The 23,800-nt window shown below is 43.9% G+C and overlaps 1 protein-coding gene across 3 annotated transcripts in view; it reads right to left on the bottom strand.

Moving 5' to 3' along the window:
* The window catches only part of LOC139571488 (protein sidekick-2-like), a 659,762-nt gene that overhangs the window by 9,182 nt on the left and 626,780 nt on the right, over positions 1-23,800 (bottom strand). For all 3 annotated transcript variants that reach the window (XM_071394417.1, XM_071394415.1, XM_071394416.1), the window contains one exon: positions 6,515-6,647. In XM_071394417.1, coding sequence (XP_071250518.1) covers positions 6,515-6,647 — 133 coding nt within the window. The remainder of the gene's footprint in view (positions 1-6,514; positions 6,648-23,800) is intronic.

Below are 23,800 nucleotides of genomic sequence, written 5' to 3'. Positions count from 1 at the left end.
CGGTTGCATTAAGGAGAGGTATATCTATAATTCCATGTGTATAACTTGTATTATCATCTACATTTATGATGAGTATTTCTGTTGAAACGATGTGGCTATGCAAAATCACTTGATGTTTTTGCAACTAGTGAATCTAACGCGCCAATGTAAACTCAGATTTTTTTTATATAAATATGAACTTTATCAAACAAAACATGCATATATTGTGTAACATGAAGTCCTATGAGTGTCATCTGATGAAGATAATCAAAGGTTAGTGATTAATTCTATCTTTATTTCTGGTTTTTGTGAAAGCTATCTTTCGCTGGAAAAAATGGCTGTGCTTATTGTGGTTTGGTGGTGACCTAACATAATCGTTTGTAGTGCTTTCGCTGAAAAGCATATTTGAAATCGGACACTTTGGTGGGATTAACAACAAGATTACCTTTAAAATGATATAAGACACATGAATGTCTGAGGAATTCTAATTATGTGTCATGACTTCCGCCGAGGTCGGCCCTTCTCCTTGTTCGGGTGGTGTTCGGCGGTCGACGTCACCGGCTTTCTAGTCACCACCGATCCATTTTTCAGTTTCGTTTTGTTTTGTCTGTATTATACACACCTGGTTTCAATTCCCCTATCATGTTCCCTATTTAACCCTCTGGCATACATTTCTGTTCTGTCCGTGATTGTTTGTTTCGTTAGTGGTTTTCGTTGGTGCATGTGTGTTTGTTATATTCCCATTGAGGAATTTTTGCTTGTATTTTGAGTAAACGCCGTTGTTTTGCTCAACACCTGTGTCCTGCGCTTGACTCCGCTACATCTCTGCACACAAACCCTGACAGAATCACGGACCTCTTCAAATGGAGTCAGCAGGTGCAGCCAGCCCTTCTCTCCCAGTAGAGGAGCAAGTCCAACAGCACGCAACCATGTTACACAGTCTAGGGACAGCCATGGATCGCGTGCTGCAGACAATGGACAGATGGGAGAGAGGAGGTCTTCTGATCAGTCATACCCCATCACCTCCGCCCGCACCTCAACCTACACCGATGTCCACCCCTCCATCGTCAGGACCCAGTGGGATTCGGCTCTCGCTCCCAGGAGCGTATGACGGAACAGCAGCCGGGTGCCAGGGGTTCCTACTACAGCTAGAGCTCTACCTGGCGGCTGTTCATCCGTCCCCTTCGGGACGCGAGAGGGTGGGTGCCCTCATCTCCTGTCTGACTGGTAAAGCCCTGGAGTGGGCCAACGCCGTCTGGGGAAGGGAAGGCCTAACTCTGGATGACTATGAGGACTTCTCTCGCCGCTTCCGGGCAGTCTTTGATCATCCACCTGAAGGGAGAGCGGCGGGAGAGCGATTGTTCCATCTAAGACAGGGGATGAGGAGCGCTCAAGAGTTCGCACTGGACTTCAGAACTCTGGCAGCTGGTGCGGGATAGAATGAGCGGGCCCTGATCGATCACTACAGGTGTAGTTTACGAGAGGACGTTCGTAGGGAGCTAGCCTACAGGGACACCACTCTCAACCTGGACCAGCTGGTGGACTTATCTATCCGACTGGATAACCTGTTGGCCTCCCGCGGACGTCTAGATCAGGGTCCGCTCGTTCCATTACCCAGCACCTTGGATCCAACACCTATGGAGTTAGGAGGGGCTGCTATGAGAGGGACCGGAGGGGGGACCATTCCCTGCACCAACTGTGGCCGCAGAGGGCACACTGCTGGTCGGTGCTGGGGTGTTTCTCCTGGAAGTCGAGGTAGCAGGCGGAGCACTGGTGGGTCATCCCAGGTGAGTAGGCACAAAACTCACTCAGAGCCCCCTGTTGCACACATGTTGTTACCCATATAATTTCCTGAGTTTTCCCCGCATCCCCAGCATAAGGCGCTAGTAGATTCAGGCGCAGCTGGGAACTTTATTGACCGCTCTTTGGCACATAGATTAGGGATCCCTATTGTTCCTGTTGATGTTCCCTTCCCTGTGCATGCCTTAGATAGTCGTCCTTTGGGGTCGGGGCTGATTGGGGAGGTCACAGCGCCCATAGCTATGAGAACGCAGGGGGATCACGAGGAGAGAATTAGTCTCTTTTTGATCGACTCTCCTGCGTTTCCTGTTGTGTTGGGTCTTCCCTGGTTGGCCTCTCATGATCCGATTATTTCGTGGCAACAGAGGGCTCTCAAGGGATGGTCCTGTCAGTGTTCAGGGAGGTGTGTAGGTGTTTCCTTAGGTGCCACTACGGTGGAAAGTCCAAACCAGGTTTCCACCATGCACATTCCCCCAGAATATGCCGATTTGGCACTCGCCTTCTGTAAAAAGAAGGCGACTCAATTACCACCCCATCGACCGGGGGATTGTGCGATAGATCTCTTGGTAGACGCTGCACTTCCCAGGAGTCACGTGTATCCTCTGTCACAGGAGGAGACGGTGGCTATGGAGACATATGTCACCGAATCTCTGGGACAGGGATACATTCAGTCTTCCATCTCACCTGTCTCCTCGAGTTTTTTCTTTGTGAAGAAGAAGGATGGAGGTTTGCGCCCGTGTATTGATTATCAAGGTTTAAATAAGATCACGGTAAAATACAGTTACCCGCTACCACTCATAGCCAGTATGACCGAGTCATTACACGGGGCGCGCTTCTTCACAAAATTGGACCTCAGGAGCGCTTACAACCTGGTGCGTATCAAGGGGGGAGATGAGTGGAAGACAGCATTTAGCACCACTTCTGGGCATTATGAGTACCTCGTCATGCCGTACGGGTTGATGAATGCTCCATCAGTCTTCCAATCCTTTGTAGATGAGATTTTCAGAGACCTGCACGGGCAGGGTGTAGTGGTGTATATAGATGACATTCTAATATACTCCGCTACACGCGCTGAGCATGTGTCCCTAGTGCGCAGGGTGCTTGGTCGACTGTTGGAGCATGACCTGTACGTCAAGGCTGAGAAATATCTGTTCTTCCAACAGTCCATCTCCTTCCTAGGGTAACGCTTTTCAGAGTCAGGGGTAGAGATGGAGAATGACCGCATTTCAGCCGTGCGTAATTGGCCGACTCCAACCACGGTAAAGGAGGTGCAGCGGTTTTTAGGGTTTGCCAACTACTACCGGAGATTTATCCGGGGTTTTGGTCAGGTAGCGGCTCCCATTACCTCACTGCTGAAAAGGGGGACCGGTGCGACTGCAGTGGACAGCTGGGGCGGACAGGGCTTTTGGTCACCTGAAGGCTCTGTTTACCTCGGCTCCCGTGCTGGCTCATCCTGATCCCTCCCTTAGCATTCATAGTTGAGGTGGACGCGTCCGAGGCAGGGATAGGGGCTGTGCTGTCTCAGCGCTCGGGTACGCCACTAAAGCTCCGCCCCTGTGCATTCTTTTCGAAGAAGCTCAGCCCGGCGGAGCGAAACTATGTTGTGGGGGACCGGGAGTTGCTGGCTGTTGTCATGGCTCTGAAAGCGTGGAGACATTGGCTTGAGGGGGCTAGACACCCTTTTCTCATTTGGACTGACCACCGCAATCTGGAGTACATCCGGGCGGCGAGGAGAATGAACCCTCGCCAGGCAAGTTGGGCCATGTTTTTCACCCGTTTTGTTTTCACCCTTTCCTACAAACCAGGTTCCCAGAACGTTAAGGCAGATGCACTGTCCCGGCTGTATGATACAGAGGAGCGGTCCACAGATCCCACTCCCATAATTCCAGCCTCTCGCCTGGTGGCACCGGTGGTGTGGGAGGTGGACGCGGACATCGAACGGGCGTCACGTGCAGAGCCCACTCCACCTGACTGTCCAGCTGGGCGTCTGTACGTTCCGTTTGATGTCCGCGATCGTTTGATCTGTTGGGCTCACACGTCACCCTCCTCTGGTCATCCTGGCATCAGTCGGACGGTGCGCTGCCTTGCTGGGAAGTACTGGTGGCCCACTTTAGCTAAGGATGTGAGGGTTTATGTTTCCTCCTGTTCGGTATGCGCACAGTGCAAGGCACCTAGACATCTGCCCAGAGGGAAATTACAACCCCTTCCCGTTCCACAGCGACCGTGGTCACACCTATCGGTGGACTTCGTGACGGATCTTCCCCCGTCGCGGGGTAACACCACGATCCTGGTCGTTGTGGATCGGTTTTCTAAGTCCTGCCGTATCCTTCCTTTGCCCGGTCTCCCTACGGCTCTACAAACTGCGGAGGCCCTGTTCACCCACGTATTCCGGCACTACGGGGTGCCTGAGGATATAGTTTCTGATCGGGGTCCCCAATTTACGTCTAGAGTCTGGAGGGCGTTTATGGAACGCCTGGGGATCTCGGTCAGCCTTACCTCAGGTTTCTACCCCGAGAGTAACGGGCAGGTGGAAAGAGTCAACCAGGATGTGGGTAGGTTTCTGAGGTCCTATTGCCAGGACCGGCCGGGGGAGTGTGCGGTTTACATCCCCTGGGCGGAGATGGCCCAAAACTCCCTCCGCCACTCCTCTACCAACCTATCACCTTTTCAGTGTGTGCTGGGTTATCAGCCGGTCCTGGCACCATGGCATCAGAGCCAGATTGAGGCTCCTGATTGAGGAGGCAAAAGGCGAGTGCCGACCGCCACCGCAGTGAGGCCCCGGTGTATGCACCGGGGGATCGGGTCTGGCTCTCGACCCGAAACCTGCCCCTTCACCTGCCCTGCCGGAAGCTGGTTCCGCGGTTTGTGGGGCCATTTAAAGTCCTGAGGAGACTGAACGAGGTTTGTTATAGGTTACAACTCCCCCCTGATTATCACATTAACCCCTCGTTCCATGTGTCTCTCCTCAGGCCGGTGGTGGCTGGTCTGCTCCAGCAGTCTGAGGTACGGGAGGTTCCTCCGCCCCCTCTTGACATCGAGGGGGTCCCGGCTTACACCGTACGAGCCATCATGGACTCAAGGCGTCGGGCGAGGGGCCTTCAGTACCTCGTGGAGTGGGAGGGGTACGGCCCGGAGGAGAGATGCTGGGTACCGGTGGAGGACATTCTAGATCCTTCAATGTTACAAGAGTTTCACCGTCTCCGCCCGGATCGCCCTGCACCTCGTCCTCCGGGTCGTCCCGAGGCCGGTGTCGTCGCGCTGCTGGAGCCGCGCGTCAAGGGGGGGGGGTACTGTCACGACTTCCGCCGAGATCGGCCCTTCTCCTTGTTCGGGTGGTGTTCGGCGGTCGACGTCACCGGCTTTCTAGTCACCACCGATCCATTTTTCAGTTTCGTTTTGTTTTGTCTGTATTACACACACCTGGTTTCAATTCCCCTATCATGTTCCCTATTTAACCCTCTGGCATACATTTCTGTTCTGTCCGTGATTGTTTGTTTCGTTAGTGGTTTTCGTTGGTGCATGTGTGTTTGTTATATTCCCATTGAGGAATTTTTGCTTGTTTTTTGAGTAAACGCCGTTGTTTTGCTCAACACCTGTGTCCTGCGCTTGACTCCGCTACATCTCTGCACACAAACCCTGACATTATGAGATTTCTGTTTGAATTTGGCGCCCTGTACTATCACTGGCTGTTGTCATATCGATCCCGGGATTGCAGCCATGGAGGACAATAGCCAACTTATACCTGCCAGTGGAAGACTGAACTGGAGGCCCATAGGGCTTAATGGAGACAACCCCTGCCACAACCCAACACTGAGCAGAGCTGATAGCCTGATGTTGTCTGTCTGTCTGTCTGTCTGTCTGTCTGTCTGTCTGTCTGTCTGTCTGTGCGCGCGCGCGAGAGCTAAGCTGATAGCCTGGAGATATCCGCTCAATAAAACTTCAAAAGGGACATCACGTTACTGGTCACCTGTAGATTAGACCACTGGTGATGATATGGTTGTGCTTTGAGAAGGGATGGCAGGGTAACCACAAGAACAGAGAAGAGGAAAACAGCAACAAGAGGATCAGTATAGACAAATTAAAAGAGAGAAAAATATAATTGGAGAGAGAGAGAGAGAGAGAGAGAGAGAGAGAGCGAGAGAGAGAGAGAGAGATCCAGTTCATTGATGAGAGCTGTTTATTGGGCCCCAGCCCCCCTGCGTGTCTGTCTGTTCCTCTGATTCAGCAGATGCCAACACAGCAAACTGGGATGTAAGGGGCATTATGGGTAACGGTGACCCAAAACGAGGACGGGGCTGTGGAAGGAATCCTGCCTGGGCCTGAGAACGCAGCAGACCCTCCAGTCTGTGTGCGTATGTGTTTGTGTGCGCGTGTGTGAGCATCCTCTGTGCTTGATTCCGACCACCACCAGAGCTGGGCACTGGCTACTGGCCTTACTCACAGAGCTGCCTCCAGCTCAGCCTGACTGCCCCATAGAGACCAGGAGAGACACGGGACACATTCCCCATCTAAACCCTATTCTATCAATGCCCTGAGTGTCTGCTTACAGTCCGGGTGGAATTTTCAGCTGTCCTTCCCCAATCCTAACCTTAACCACTAGGGGGGAAATAAAAAAACTGACCACAGATCAGCATCTATGGGCATAGCATCAATGTAAAGGTGAGGTGCAGTGGGATCCAATACGTTGACAGACAGTGAGATGGGAGACGTTAAGGGGAGTACATACTGTCGGTACCTTAGAGTCTGATATCTCAGATGGTTTCTCTGTCAGGCTGCTGCTCTCAGCCTGGATCAGATCGTTGTACTTGGTGGTGCTCAAATCCTCATCAGAGTAGTTGAGACTGCCTGGGCTGGGCCGAGGAGGAGACCTGAGGAGACAGGACAATATAGAGAGATAAAGATACACTGAGTGGACAAAACATTAAGAACACCTGTTCTTTCCATGACATAAACTAACCAGGTGAATCCAGGTGAAAGCTATGATCCCTTATTGAGGTCACGTGTGAAATCCACTTCAATCAGTGTAGATGAAGGGTAGGAGAAAGGTTATAGAAGGATTTGTAAGCCTTGAGACAATTGAGACATGTATTATGTGTGCCATTCAAAGGGTGAATGGACAAGACAAAACATTTAAGTGCTGCTGGGTTTTTCACGCTCAACAGTTTCCAGTGTGTCTCAATAATGTTCCACCATCAAAAAGACATCCAGCCAACTTGACACAACTGTGGGAAGCGTTGGAGTCAACATGGGCCAGCATCCCTGTGGAACGCTTTCGACACGTTGTAGAATCTATGCCCCGACAAATTGAGGCTCTCTGAAGGCAAAAGGGGGTGCAACTCAATATTAGGAAGGTGTTCTTAATGTTTTGTACACTTAGTGTATAATTACATAACATAACATTCTAATGACATTTCTATGGCAAGGACAGAGCCATTGGCAGTCCTATCACAACATTGGCATTATGTTATCAATGTTATGTTATGTGGCTAATGCACAACATTGGCATTCAAATGAGTTACACTAATATGATAAAATAATAAAGGAATTCTAGCTACAGTACACTTTACAGAAAGACCCTCTACATAAACAACTTGTATGAAATCACTGAGAAACCCCATTCACACAGTAGAGTGACATGGCAGAGAAACTGTATGAAAGGAACCAGGAAAACAGCTGAAGGATACACACTGATCAGTCAAAATGTACTGAACTGTCTCCACGCATTTACCAATAGTGGTATAGAAAGGGATAGAAGAGAAGGTGCCCTCTAGTATTTGTTGGAGACAGATTGGCAGTGTGTTTGTGTGGTGGTGGGGAGCTGGCCGTGGGGTATGGAGAGGGAAGGGGGGGTTGTTATCAGGATCATGGAACAGCCATGAGATCCCAGCCTGTCTATTGTCAGTATTCCCTGAGATGATCTCTTCTGATGAAACACTGTGTGGGCTGTCTGTGGAATGCCATTACAGTTAGCCTTGTGACTGACTCATACATTCAACCCTTGTGGAGTGGAGGAGCTCACTGCATAGGCAGAAATCCCATGCAGTCTCAGATGGGAAGGCTCTGGTTGTGTAGATTAGGTTATGTTCAATCCCCATGCAGTCTCAGATAGGAAGGCTCTGGTTGTGTAGATTAGGTTATGTTCAATCCCCATGCAGTCTCAGATAGGAAGGCTCTGGTTGTGTAGATTAGGTTATGTTCAATCCCCATGCAGTCTCAGATAGGAAGGCTCTGGTTGTGTAGATTAGGTTATGTTCAATCCCCATGCAGTCTCAGATAGGAAGGCTCTGGTTGTGTAGATTAGGTTATGTTCAATCCCCATGCAGTCTCAGATAGGAAGGCTCTGGTTGTGTAGATTAGGTTATGTTCAATCCCCATGCAGTCTCAGATAGGAAGGCTCTGGTTGTGTAGATTAGGTTATGTTCAATCCCCATGCAGTCTCAGATAGGAAGGCTCTGGTTGTGTAGATTAGGTTATGTTCAATCCCCATGCAGTCTCAGATAGGAAGGCTCTGGTTGTGTAGATTAGGTTATGTTCAATCCCCATGCAGTCTCAGATAGGAAGGCTCTGGTTGTGTAGATTAGGTTATGTTCAATCCCCATGCAGTCTCAGATAGGAAGGCTCAGGTTGTGTAGATTAGGTTATGTTCAATCCCCATGCAGTCTCAGATAGGAAGGCTCAGGTTGTGTAGATTAGGTTATGTTCAATCCCCATGCAGTCTCAGATAGGAAGGCTCTGGTTGTGTAGATTAGGTTATGTTCAATCCCCATGCAGTCTCAGATAGGAAGGCTCTGGTTGTGTAGATTAGGTTATGTTCAATCCCCATGCAGTCTCAGATAGGAAGGCTCTGGTTGTGTAGATTAGGTTATGTTCAATCCCCATGCAGTCTCAGATAGGAAGGCTCTGGTTGTGTAGATTAGGTTATGTTCAATCCCCATGCAGTCTCAGATAGGAAGGCTCTGGTTGTGTAGATTAGGTTATGTTCAATCCCCATGCAGTCTCAGATAGGAAGGCTCTGGTTGTGTAGATTAGGTTATGTTCAATCCCCATGCAGTCTCAGATAGGAAGGCTCTGGTTGTGTAGATTAGGTTATGTTCAATCCCCATGCAGTCTCAGATAGGAAGGCTCTGGTTGTGTAGATTAGGTTATGTTCAATCCCCATGCAGTCTCAGATAGGAAGGCTCTGGTTGTGTAGATTAGGTTATGTTCAATCCCCATGCAGTCTCAGATAGGAAGGCTCTGGTTGTGTAGATTAGGTTATGTTCAATCCCAATGCAGTCTCAGATAGGAAGGCTCAGGATGTGTAGATTAGGTTATGTTCAATCCCCATGCAGTCTCAGATAGGAAGGCTCTGGTTGTGTAGATTAGGTTATGTTCAATCCCCATGCAGTCTCAGATAGGAAGGCTCTGGTTGTGTAGATTAGGTTATGTTCAATCCCCATGCAGTCTCAGATAGGAAGGCTCTGGTTGTGTAGATTAGGTTATGTTCAATCCCCATGCAGTCTCAGATAGGAAGGCTCAGGTTGTGTAGATTAGGTTATGTTCAATCCCCATGCAGTCTCATATAGGAAGGCTCTGGTTGTGTAGATTAGGTTATGTTCAATCCCCATGCAGTCTCAGATAGGAAGGCTCTGGTTGTGTAGATTAGGTTATGTTCAATCCCCATGCAGTCTCAGATAGGAAGGCTCAGGTTGTGTAGATTAGGTTATGTTCAATCCCCATGCAGTCTCAGATAGGAAGGCTCAGGTTGTGTAGATTAGGTTATGTTCAATCCCCATGCAGTCTCAGATAGGAAGGCTCTGGTTGTGTAGATTAGGTTATGTTCAATCCCCATGCAGTCTCAGATAGGAAGGCTCTGGTTGTGTAGATTAGGTTATGTTCAATCCCCATGCAGTCTCAGATAGGAAGGCTCTGGTTGTGTAGATTAGGTTATGTTCAATCCCCATGCAGTCTCAGATAGGAAGGCTCAGGTTGTGTAGATTAGGTTATGTTCAATCCCCATGCAGTCTCAGATAGGAAGGCTCTGGTTGTGTAGATTAGGTTATGTTCAATCCCCATGCAGTCTCAGATAGGAAGGCTCAGGTTGTGTAGATTAGGTTATGTTCAATCCCCATGCAGTCTCAGATAGGAAGGCTCTGGTTGTGTAGATTAGGTTATGTTCAATCCCCATGCAGTCTCATATAGGAAGGCTCAGGTTGTGTAGATTAGGTTATGTTCAATCCCCATGCAGTCTCAGATAGGAAGGCTCTGGTTGTGTAGATTAGGTTATGTTCAATCCCCATGCAGTCTCAGATAGGAAGGCTCAGGATGTGTAGATTAGGTTATGTTCAATCCCCATGCAGTCTCAGATAGGAAGGCTCTGGTTGTGTAGATTAGGTTATGTTCAATCCCCATGCAGTCTCAGATAGGAAGGCTCAGGTTGTGTTCACTTCATTGTAAAGGTTATCAACATACATATAAATAACAAGATGCATTTAAGAGCCAACAGCCATGTTTCAGGGAGCGTAGGTGACACTTTCAAAACCTCTCCATTCAGAGATACGTGTGGAGTGTGGAGGTTTACAAGGAGTGAGAGAGGGTATTTATGAGTATGGAGTGAGAAAGGGTATTTATGAGTATGGAGTGAGAAAGGGTATTTATGAGTATGGAGTGAGAGAGGGTATTTATGAGTATGGAGTGAGAAAGGGTATTTATGAGTATGGAGTGAGAAAGGGTATTTATGAGTATGGAGTAAGAGAGGGTATTTATGAGTATGGGGTGAGAGAGGATATTTATGAGTATGGAGTGAGAGAGGGTATTTATGAGTATGGAGTGAGAGAGGGTATTTATGAGTATGGAGTAAGAGAGAGTATTTATGAGTATGGAGTGAGAGAGGGTATTTATAAGTATGGAGTGAGAAAGGGTATTTATGAGTATGGAGTGAGAAAGGGTATTTATGAGTATGGAGTAAGAGAGAGTATTTATGAGTATGGGGTGAGAGAGGATATTTATGAGTATGGAGTTAGAGAGGGTATTTATGAGTATGGAGTTAGAGAGGGTATTTATGAGTATGGAGTAAGAGAGGGTATTTATGAGTATGGAGTGGGTGAACACGTGTAGTGGGCAGGGTCAAGGGGAGGTATTGAGAATGCTATGAGAGAGAAGGGGAAAGAGCGAGACCTCACAACATCCACAAGGGGTGCACTCAGAACAGCTCTCTCAAAACACTCAAGGTTCTTCTTAGAACTTGGTGAAAAAAAATGTTTTTGCATTCTATATAAGTTCGTCCACATTTTCCTCCCTCTGTCCCTATAAGCCAGTTAAACAATCAGACATCCGTTTATGCTGATTGGCCTTGGTTGGGAGAGCCTCTCTCGATCTCTCTCCTCTCTTTCCACACTGTCACTGAAGGGCCTGAAAACCAACTTTATTTTTTCCACAAATATTTATATTTTAGGTTGAGTGCATTCCTAAATCCCAATGTTTGAAACTTTCATGAGAAAGAAATTTGGAGAAGAGAGCGTGAGATTATCATATTACTTATTTTTTACCTTTATTTAACTAGGCAAGTCAGTTAAGAACAAATTCATATTTTCAATGACGGCCTAGGAACAGTGGGTTAACTAGCCCAACGCTCTAACCACTAGACTACCCTGCCGCCTCATCATGAGCGTGTTGCTGATAAATTTTAACTAAACCACAAAAACCTTTAGGGCAATCACGGAGAGAGCTGTAATTCAATTACTAATAATATTGTTAATAATTTATAACAAGACTAATTTAATACACTTGAACTTGGATGCAGGAGAGAAACACACACAATGGAAAGTTAACGTATTATTGCCATTTTCTATCTCTACTGTGTCTCGGTTATGAAACACGAAACATTAAAACGGGATATGAAGGTTATGAGGAACAACACCACTGCTGCGGCGGTTTGTGCATCGCTGATTATTTGGACGAATCCCGATTTCAAGTGAGTGCACATACACCTGGTGTCTTTCGGAAGGGGAGGGGTTCATTTGGCCCATAGATGACAGTTAGTAAATCCTTGATCCTAGAACCTCCTCCACTGTGACCTTGCAGACAGCTGTTTTAGAAAGAGGAGTACACGCAGTCACTAATGAAGGACAGCATCGTTTGATAAGCGATAGAATTTGCAAACCTACATCTCTCTCCTTGCTCCTCCAGATAAGATCATGTTGAGCTAGCACTGGTCATTATTTCACTTGGTCCCCACGGCCCCTCAATTTTAGGGCTCCCAAGTGACACAACGCTCTAAGGCACTACATCTCAGTGCTAGAGGTGTCCCTACAGACCGTGGTTTGATCCCGGGCTGTATCACAACCAGCTGTGATCGGGATTCCCATAGGGCGGCGCACAATTTGCCCAGCGTCGTCCGGGGAAAGGTTGGCCGGGGTAAGCCATCATTGTAAAATAATAATTTGTTCTTAACTGACTTGCCTAGTTAAATAAAGGATAAACGGTCATGCTGCTCCCACTATGGTCATTCCCCCCACCCCCTCAACTGTCTTTACTCTGCCTCCACCCCAACGGACAATTATTTACTCATCAGTGCTACAGTTATGTGTATATATATATATATTATTGTTATTGTTGTTTTTATTACCATCGTCATTATTGAATTTAGTCCATGTTAGGGATCGGAACCTAAGATTGTCACTGTACCCTGCAATCACACCTGCAACCCTGTACATGTGACTATTATCAAATCAAACCAAATTTGATTGGTCACATACAAATATTCAAATCAAATCAAATTGTATTTGTCAAATACAACTACAAGCCGAAAACAAGCCGAATAAGTGTGGACTTTACCGTGAAATGCTTCCTTACAAGCCCTTAACCAACAGTGCAGTTCAAGAAGAGTTAAGAAAATATTTACCAAATAGACTAAAGTAAAAAATAATAACAAAAAGTAACACAATAAGAAGAACATTAACGAGGCTATATACAGGGGGTATCGGTACTGAGTCAGTGTGCTGGAGTACAGGTGTAACGATGTTCTTCTTCCGATGAGGAATATGAAGGATCGGACCAAAATGCAGCGTGGTACGTGTCCATGTTAAATTTATTAACTGAACACGGAAAAAAGACAAAAATAACAAAGTGAATGACAACAAAAATCGAAACAGTCCTGAATGGTGAAACAAACACAAAAACAGGAAACAACTACCCACAAACACAGGTGGGAACAGGCTACCCAAGTATGATTCTCAATCAGAGACAACGATTGACAGCTGCCTCTGATTGGGAACCATACTAGGCCAAACACAGAAATACAACACATAGAATATAGAACATAGAATGCCCACCCCAACTCATGCCCTGACCAAACCAAAATAAAGACATAAAAAAAGGAACTAAGGTCAGAATGTGACAACAGGTTAGTTGAGGTAATTTGTACATGTAGGTAGGGGTGAAGTGACTATGCATAGATAATAAACAGCGAGTAGAATCAGTGTACAAAAGTAAGGGGGGGGGTAGTCAATGTAAATAGTCTGGTGGCGATTTTATTAACTGTACAGCAGTCTTATGGCTTGGGGTAGAAGTTGTTGAGGAACGTTTTGGTTCTAGACGTTTTGGTCCTAGACTGGGCGCTGTCCTCAGATAATCGAATGGTATGCTTTCGCCGTAAAGCCTTTTTGAAATCTGACACAACGGTTGGATTAACAAGAAGTTAATCTTTAAGCCGATGTATAACACTTGTATGTTTTTTGAATTTTTATTCTGAGTATTTATGTTTCTGAATTTGTCGCTCTGCAATTTCACATGATGTTGGCCAGGTGGGACGCTAGCGTCCCACACCCCCTAGAGAGTTTAACCTTTCTCGCCCCGGGGTTCCGCTAGCGGAACACCCACAACATTTCGCAGCGCGCGAAATTCAAAATATTTTTTTGAAATATTTAACTTCCACACATTAACAAGTCCAATACAGCAAATGAAAGATAAACATCTTGTGAATCCAGCCAACATGTCCGATTTTAAAATGTTTTACAGCGAAAACACAATATATTTTTTTATGTTAGCTCACCACAAAAGCCAAACACACAACGCCATGTTGTCACCGCCAACATAGCTTTCACAAAACCCACAAATAGAGATAAAATTAATCACTAACCTTTGAACAACTTCATCAGATGACAGTCTTATAACATCATGTTATACAATACATTTATGTTTTGTTCGAAAATGTGCATATTTATAGGTATAAATCGTAGTTTTACATTGCAGCTACCGTCACAAATAGCACCAAAACAGCTAGAATAATTAGAGAGAGCAACGTGAAATACCTAAATATATAAGATACACTGGTTCTTAATGCAACCACTGTGTTAGATTTAAAATAATAACTTTAGTACAAAGTACAGCATGCAATATTGTGAGACAGCGCCCAGCAATTCTCCGCCATGTTGGAGCCAACATATACCACAAAAATACGAAATAACATCATAAATATTCTCTTACCTTTGATGATCTTCCATCAGAATGTAGTGCAAGGAGTCCTATTTCCACAATAAATCGTTGTTTTGTTTTAGAATGTCCATTTCTTCTGTCGAATTAGCAACTTTGGCTAGCATTGTGGAGGGCACATGTCCATCAACTCTTGGCGCAAAGAACGAAAAATTCCAAAAGTCACAATATACGTCGAATAAACTGGTCAAACTCGGTTGAAAATCCATCTTTATTATGTTTTTCTCATATGTATCCAATAAATTCCAAGACGGAGCATTTCGTCGTGTATACCTAACGCATTTCAGAAGACAATGTGGGGTTCTCTGGTGCGCGGCTAAATACTGCCAATAGGGCAGACCTGTCACTCCAAAAGCTCTCATTCGGTCTCACATCAAGCTAGACACCCCATTCAACATTCTACTGCCTGTTGACATCTAGTGGAAGGCGTATGAAGTGCATACAGATCCATAAATAAAAGGCAATTGAATAGGCAAGGCCTTACACAGAGCCCCATTTTCAGAATTTTCACTTCCTGTTTGGAAGTTTGCTGCCAAATGAGTTCTGTTTTACTCACAGATATAATTCAAACAGTTTTAGAAACTTCAGAGTTTTTTCTATCCAATAGTAATAATAATATGCATATCGTATGATCTAGAACAGAGTACGAGGCCGTTTAATTTGGGCACGATTTTTTCCCAAAGTGAAAACAGCGCCCCCTATTCACTAAGAGGTTAATGTGTTTATGGTTGAATCATCAGCATACATGGACACACATGCTTTGTTTAATGCCAGTGGTAGGTCATTGGTAAAAATAGAAAAGAGTAGAGGGCCTAGAGAGCTGCCCTGCGGTACACCACACTTTTCATGTTTGACATTAGAGAAGCTTCCATTAAAGAAAACCCTTGGAGTTCTATTAGATAGATAGCTCTGAATCACTGATATGGCAAAGGTTTAAAAGCCATAACACATATGTTTTTTCAACAACAGGTTATGGTCAATAATATCAAAGGCTGCACTGAAATCTAACAGTACTGCTCCCACAATCTTCTTATTATCAATTTATTTCAACCAATCATCAGTAATTTGTGTCAGTGCAGTATATGTTGAGTGCCCTTCTCTATAAGCATGCTGACAGTCTTAATTTGGTTAAAGATAAATAGCCTTTTTTAACCTTTATTTAACTAGGATAGTCAGTTAACAGTAAATTATTATTTACAATGACAGCCTACCCTGGCCAAACCTGGACGACGCTGGGCCAATTGTGCGCCGCCCTATGGGACTCCCAATCACGGGCGGTTGTGATATAGCCTGGAATCGAACCAAAGTTTGAATTGACATCTCTTGCACTGAGATGCAGTGCCTTAGACCGCTGTGCTACTCGGGAGCCCTGTATTTAGTCAAACACCATTTTTCCCAATAGTTTGCTAAGAGCTGGCAGCAAGCTTTTAGGTCTGTTGTTAGAACCAGTAAAGGCCACTTGGGTAGCGGAATTAACTTGGCTTCCCTCCAGGCCTGAGGACAAAGACTTTCCTCTAGGTTCAGATTAAATATATGACAGATAGGAGTGGCTAACGAGTCAGCTACCATCCTCAATAGCTTTCCATCTAAATTGTAAAGTCCAGGAGGTTTGTCATAATCCACCTCTCCCACACTAACTTTACAAAATGTTAACTTGCATTAAAAAACAAATAATGAAAGAAAAATATTCCATGAATATGATTGCTCACCGTTCGTTGTTGGCATTTCCTGCCTAAGTCTGCCCACTTTGCCAATTAATTAGTCATTAAAATAATTGTCAACATCAAATGGTTATGTGATGAATAAGCCATCTGATTCGATGAAAGATGGAGTTTATATTTTCTTTCTGCAAATAATTTCCATCATTCTTTATGTCATTGATCTTGGCTTCATAATACAGTGTCTTCTTCTTTTTGTTGAGTTTAGTCATATCATTTCTCAGTTTGCAGTAAGTCAGCCAGTCTGATGTGCAGCCAGACTTATTAGCCACTCCTTTTGCCCCATCTCTTTCAACCATACAGTTTTCAATTCCTCATCAATCCATGGAGCCTTAACAGTTCTGACAGTCAGTTTCTTAACAGGTGCTTGTTTATCAATCATTGGAAGATGCAATTTCTTACATCCATCAAGTGCAGAGTCTAGATGCTCCTTATTAATCACATCAGACCAACAAATATGTTTAACATCATCCACATAAGAGTCACAGCAAAATATTTTGTATGATCTCTAATACACTATTTTAGGCCCAGCTTTCAGAACTTTGGCTTTCCTGGATATAGCCACTATATTGTGATCACTGCAGCCAATGGGTACGGATACAGCTTTAGAACAAAGTTCTACAGTATTAGTGAAAGTGTGATTAATATATGTGGATGATCTTGTTCCTGTAGTGTTTGTAAACACCCCAATACGTTGATTAATAACCTGAACCAGATTGCAGGCACTAGTTACAGTGAGAAGCTTCCTCTTGAGCGGACAGCTTGATGAAAAACCAGTCAATATTCAGGTCCCCAAGAAAGTAGACCTTTCTGTTTACATCACCTACACCATCAAGCATTTCACACATATTAGATACTGACTGTAAGCACATGGTGGCCTATAGCAACACCCCAAAAGAAAAGGCTTTAGATGTGCCAAGTGAACCTGCAACCACAAAACTTCAATAACACTTGACATATGATCTTCTTCTCTATTCATTACAGGAATATGGCTCTGAATATATACAGCAACACCTCCCCCATAAGCATTTCTGTCTCTTTTATATATGTTATATTGCTACTGCTGTATTATCAAATGAATTATCTAAGTGTGTTACAGAAATGGCTAATATATGAATGTTATCTGATGTTAGCAAGTTACTGATTTCATGAACCATATTTCTAAGGCTACATATATTAATATGGGTTATTTCAGCACTTTCCTGGGTAGCTTATTATAAATAGACATAATATGGAAAAGAGCAAACAACCTACCCAACCTCTAGTGGTCCTGGGCTAATCTCACACAGCAGACTTCACAGCAAGTTTCAGAGACACATTGGACTGGTTCCACCACTGTGTCTTCTGTGAGAAGGGACTAGTCGTGGCAGGGATGGCCCCTCTATGGGCAGACAAAGGGTTAAGGAGTGAATGTGAAGAAAATGTTATTGCTGGCCCTGTGAGAGATTATGATAAACTGCCTGTTTAAAAATTCAGAGGAAGCTCCACTAAACAGGCCCACTCCTCCCATCATTCCCTTCTCTCTCCCCCTCCCTCTCTCCCTCACTTAACTCTGATGCTCATTCACTGTTGAGTGAGTGAGGTGTGAATTATTTAAACATTTTCCGGTATAAAGTAGCACCCTCATCAGCCCCGAAATCCAGTCAAGGAGTAGTAGGTTGGTTGGTGTGTAGTGAATGCCGAAGGGGTGTAATCCACCCTCACCCCCTCCTCTGCTCCCCTCCTCGGGCCTGTGGGACTCATTAACAATGACTGCAGTTGCGTTCCACAGCTTTGTGAACTCCGGGAGTGCGTCAAGCTCCTTTAACTCATACCCTCATTCCTTCCTTAATCGCTCTTGGCCAAAGGCCACTTTCCACTGGGCACAGATGTAACTTCAATGTCTAGTTTTGATTTACATTTGGTTAAGATGTCAACTAACGTGAATTCAACGTGAAATCAACAAAACATTTCACCACGTCAATAAATGTAGGTTAATAGTTATGTGATTCAATGCCATCACATTACATTTTTTGGTTGAAATGACGTGGAAACATTGATTCAACCAGTTTTTTCCCAATGGGTTATCACCAGTGGTGTGAAGTACTTACGTAAAAATACTTAAAAGTACTACTTAAGTAGATTTTTGGGGGAATCTGTAGTACTATTTATATTTTGGACAAATTTTACTTTTACTTCACTAGATTCCCAAATAAAATTATGTACTTTTTTTCTCCATACATTTTCCCTTACACCTAAAAGTACTTGTTACATTTTGAATGGTTAGCAGAACAGGAAAATTGTCTCATTCACACACTTATCAAGAGAACATCCCTGGTCATGTCACAACTTCTGCCGAAGTCGGTTCCTCTCCTTGTTCGGGCGGTGTTCGGTGGTCGACGTCACCTGTCTTCTAGCCGTCGCCGATCCATTTTTCATGTTCCATTTGTTTTGTCTGATTGTCACACTCACCTGGTTTCAATTCCCTAATTACATGTTGTATATGTTCCCTCTGTTTCCCCCATGTCCTTGTCGGGAATTGTTCATTGTAAGTACGTGTGCCTTTTGTGACTGGTGCGAGACGGGTTTTGTGCCCATGTGTTTTTTTGTTATTTTTGTAAGCCAGCGTTTGACTTCCATGCCACCAGTTACGCACCCCTTGACTGGTCATCCCTACTGCCTCTGATCTGGCGGACTCACTAAACACATGCTTCATTTGTAAATTATGTCTGAGTGTTGGAGCATGCCCCTGGCTATTCGTACATGTAAAAAACAAGAAAATGGTGCCGCCTGGTTTGCTTTATAAGGAATTTCAAAAGATGTATACTTTTACTTTTGATACTTAACTTTTACTGCCTCAGAAACCCGGATCCGGGAGCACCCCCCACCCCCCACACACTGATTAGCATAGATAGCATAGCTTCAGAAGTAGATAGTAGCATCTAAATATCATTAAATCACAAGTCCAAGACACCAGATGAAAGATACAGATCTTGTGAATAAAGCCACCATTTCAGATTTTTAAAATGTTTTACAGGGAAGACAAAATATGTAAATCTATTAGCTAAACACGTTAGCAAAATACACCACTATTCTAACTCCATCAGTTTCTTACTCCTTCAGGTGCTATCACCAATTCGGCTCAACTAAGATATTGATAGCCAATAACCTATAAAAAAAACCATCAGATGACAGTCTGATAACATATTCATGGTATAGGATAGTTTTTGTTAGAAAAAAGTGCATATTTCAGGTAGAAATCACAGTTTACAATTGCACCGACCATCACAAATCCACTAGAATTACTAGATAGAGCAACGTGTATGACCAATTTACTCATCATAAAACATTTCATAAAAATAGACAAAGCATAGCAATGGAAAGACCCAGTTCTTGTGATTTCAGACCATATTTCAGATTTTCTAAGCGTTTTTCAGCGAAAACACAATAAATCGATAAGTTAGCATACTACATGTGCAAACGTTACCAGAGCATCGATTCCAGCCAAAGAGCGCTATAACGTAACCACCGCCAAAAGATATTAATTTTTTCACTAACCTTCTCAGAATTCTTCCGATGACACTCCTGTAACATCATTTTACAACATACATATACAGTTTGTTCGAAAAGGTGCATATTTAGCCATACAAAACCGTGGTTACACAATGAAAATACTAGGAAATCAAGCCTCAATATGTCTGACGTCATCTATCAGAGTGATCTAGTTTAATTAAAAGCTAATCATATACTTGACTAAAAAATACAGGGTTGACAGGAATCGAAAGACAAATTAGTTCTTAATGCAACCGCTGATTTACATTTTTAAAATTATCCTTACTTTTCAATACAGGGTTGGCCAAGTGAAGCTATACCAAACAAAATGGCGATATATGCGTTTAAAATATTTCGACAGAAACACGGTTTATCATATTAAATATTGCTTACTTTGAGCTGATCTTCCATCATATTCTTGGGCAATGTATCCTTTCTATGTTATAAACGTCTTTTGGTCGATAGATGTCCTCTGTCCTTCGAAATGTCCATCACCAACGACCGACACCCTAAAGCGTGTCCAAACTTTCAGAGTGCACGACAAAGAAATTCCTCAAAATCGCACTAAACGGATATAAATTGATATAAAACGGTTAAAATTCACTACATTATGATGTTTTTAACAACTATAACGACTGAAAACATGACCGGAGAAATACTGCTGGTTAGAAAACGATTTGGAACGAGGCAGGTCCGATGTCCTTTACGCTTCAGGCGCACGTTGAGAAAGGGTGGTCTCTGTACATTTTCGTCTTTTATAATGGCTGTGAACGTCCCATCGATTCCATTGAAAACGTGATGACGTACAGACACCCAGAGGAAGACGTAGGCAGTGTCGGTTTCTTCATAGCATTCACTGTCGCCTTAAAAACAGACCCCAGATCAGAGGTAAAAATTTCTGAAATCTGAACCCTGTCATGAAAAGTGCTGTAGAAATTGTTCTGTACCACTCAGAGACAAAATTTCAACTCCTATAGAAACTATAGACTGTTTTCTATCCAATAATAACAATAATATGCATATTGTACGATCAAGAATTGAGTACGAGGCAGTTTAATTTGGAAATGTAAAAAAAATAATAATGCTAACAGCTCCCCCTATTGACAAAAGGTTTTTAAGTATATTTAAAACCAAATACTTTTAGACTTTTACTCAAGTAGTATTTTACTGGGTGACTAGTCATTTTACTTGAGTCATTTTCTATTAAGGTATCTTTACTTTATCTCAAGTATGACAATTGGGTACTTTTTCCACCACTGGTTATCACTGAAGATGTAAACACACTGGCTCAAATAAGGCAACATCCGTTTCCATCCTCTCTCTCTCTAGGAAATACTGAGGATCTTCAACCTTCCAATAAGTTAAGACACTGTTATTTAGAGGAGCTAGCCAACAACACAACTAACACAATCACATCAAACTGAAGCTGGAATGACTGCAAACTAGCAACACTTCGTTTCGTTGTACCTTTTTTCAATTGACATTTCTTTGTATATATACATAAAAATTGTGCCAGCTGATTCATGATTTTAACTGGCTGAGAAACGCTGCCTCCGGACTCTTAACACATTCATTACTATGGGACAGCTGGAGATCTAATTTGAATATTGGAACAATGTTGCAAATGTCGTAGAGACAGACAGCAAGGTTTATACAAATCTCCGCTGTTGAAAACTAAATGTTAGTCTAAAAGAAATGTGAGATAATGTCTTGATGCTTTTTATAGTGGAGGTCAAGTTCATAAATTGCCTGCCTGGGCTGATGAGACAGTGGATTGCACAGTCAGATGGAACAGAGTTAATAGGCATTTTAACATCATAGATTTAGCAGGTGGTAATTTGTGGAATAGACACCGGCTGGAATGCAGTTTTAACCAATCAGCATTCATCACCTCGGCAGTGGGGAGTTCAAAGATATCTGAGGTGCATCTTAGCATTCCTCCTCTCACACATAATCTCACCCCCTGGCTACCTGGCTGCTCTTCAAAGTCCAATGCACCTTTGATCCTTCCCCAAGGGCAAACACACACACACACACACACACACACACACACACACACACACACACACACACACACACACACACACACACACACACACACACACACACACACACACACACACACACACACACACACACACACACACACACACACACACACACACACACACACACTCACACACACACACACACACACTTACCTCCTGGGGTATGAAATACAGGACTAATTCCCCTGGGCACAGCATCACAGCATCAGACAGAGGGCACTTGGCTTTCCTGCTGGTTTTTATGAGCTTGATCACCCAGTCAGTCCCAAATGGCACCCTATTCCCTATTTAGTGCACATATTTTGACCAGAGTCTATAAAACTCTGGTCAAAAGTAGTGCAATATGGAATAAATTGCCATTTGGGACGCTCACACAGTCAGCCAGTCAGTCAGTCCCACACACCTTAATGCTATCTCCTCTAATTTAATACCATGCCGCTGGCACAAGTACACACACACTTACACACTCCACACAGAGCTAAATGCAGTGAGCAGCAGAGCAGGAACTCCCAATATGTCGCAATGCTGTGGTTAATCCTAATTTACTGTATGGTAGTACACAGAGCCAAACAGTAAAATGCTGTGGTTAATCCTAATTTACTGTATGGTAATACACAGAGCCAAACATTAATATGCTGTGATTAATCCTAATTTACTGTATGGTAGTACACAGAGCCAAACATTAATATACTGTGATTAATCCTAATTTACTGTATGGTAATACACAGAGCCAAACATTAATATGCTGTGATTAATCCTAATTTACTGTATGGTAGTACACAGAGCCAAACATTAATATGCTGTGATTAATCCTAATTTACTGTATGGTAGTACACAGAGCCAAACATTAATATGCTGTGATTAATCCTAATTTACTGTATGGTAATACACAGAGCCAAACATTAATATGCTGTGATTAATCCTAATTTACTGTATGGTAGTACACAGAGCCAAACATTAATATGCTGTGATTAATCCTAATTTACTGTATGGTAATACACAGAGCCAAACAGTAAAATCCTGTGGTTAATGTAGCTCAGAATCGTCTAAAATGTCATTGTATGCTGTAGCGTTAATATTTCCCTTCACTGGAATAAACAGACCTAGCCCAAACCATGAAAAACAGCTCCAGACCATTATTCCTCCTCCACCAAACTTTACAGTTGGCACTATGCATTCAGGCAGGTACTGTTGTCCTGGCATCTGCCAAACACAGATTTGTTTGTCGGACTGCTAATTGGTGAAGCGTGATTCATCACTCCAGAGAACACGTGTCCACTGTTCTAGAGTCCAATGGTGGCGAGCTTTACACCACTCTAGCCGATGCTTGGCATTGCACATTGTGATCTTAGGCTTGTGTGGCTGCTCGGCCATGGAAACCCAGTTCATGAAGCTCCCGGTGAACAGTTCTGGTGCTGACGTTGCTTCCAGTGGCAGTTTGAAACTTGGTAGTGAGTGTTGCAACCGAGGACAGACATATTTTACTCACTACGCGCTTCAGCACTCGGCGGTTGTTGCTCCTAGAGGTTTCCACTTCACAATAACAGCACTTACAATTGACCGGGGCAGCTCTAGCAGGCAAACATTTGACAAACTGACTTGGCCATTCTACTACCAATGTTTGAATATGGAGATTGCACGGCTGTGTGCTTGATTTTATACACCTGTTAGCAACGGGTGTGGCTGAAATAGCTGAATCCACTATTTTGAAGGGGTGTCCACATACTTTTGTATATATAGTGTATCCTATGAATCACATTGGCTATGCATTGCCTGTCTGCAAGGAATTTAAAACATTGTATCAACTATTAGCTTAGTCAGCCTAAGCTCATGGGAGAAAACTTTAAACATTATATAAAATATTCTGGGCCCTCAGAGTTTCCTGTGCCAGTGAGCTCCGGACAGACAGAGCTGTAGGCTATTTGCGCAAGGTATAAGAAGTAATCAGGTAGGCCTATTTAATGACGTTTCCACCCGACCAGAGTATGACATTTTTATCCCCTTTCATGCTGAGTGGGTATTGAAAGGGAGAGAGCTGGAAAAATGTTGCAAATAGGCTACATTGAGGAACTATTGTCATTCTCAATGGACGTAAAAACAGAATTTGTTTACTTACTGTTTGAGGCAAAGAAAAAATGACTTTGAGAAGCTCCACAGTGATGGTAGCCTAGGCCTAGTTCCATGCGTAATCAAGTGTGTGTCCTCACTCAAGACTGACATGTGCGGTCCAAACAAAAGACAATAAATACATTT

This window comes from Salvelinus alpinus, chromosome 3 (genome assembly GCF_045679555.1).
Source record: "Salvelinus alpinus chromosome 3, SLU_Salpinus.1, whole genome shotgun sequence".
NCBI lineage: Eukaryota > Metazoa > Chordata > Actinopteri > Salmoniformes > Salmonidae > Salvelinus > Salvelinus alpinus.
The sequence above is the reverse complement of the archived record's forward strand: the minus strand, read 5'-3'. Positions and strand labels throughout refer to the sequence as shown.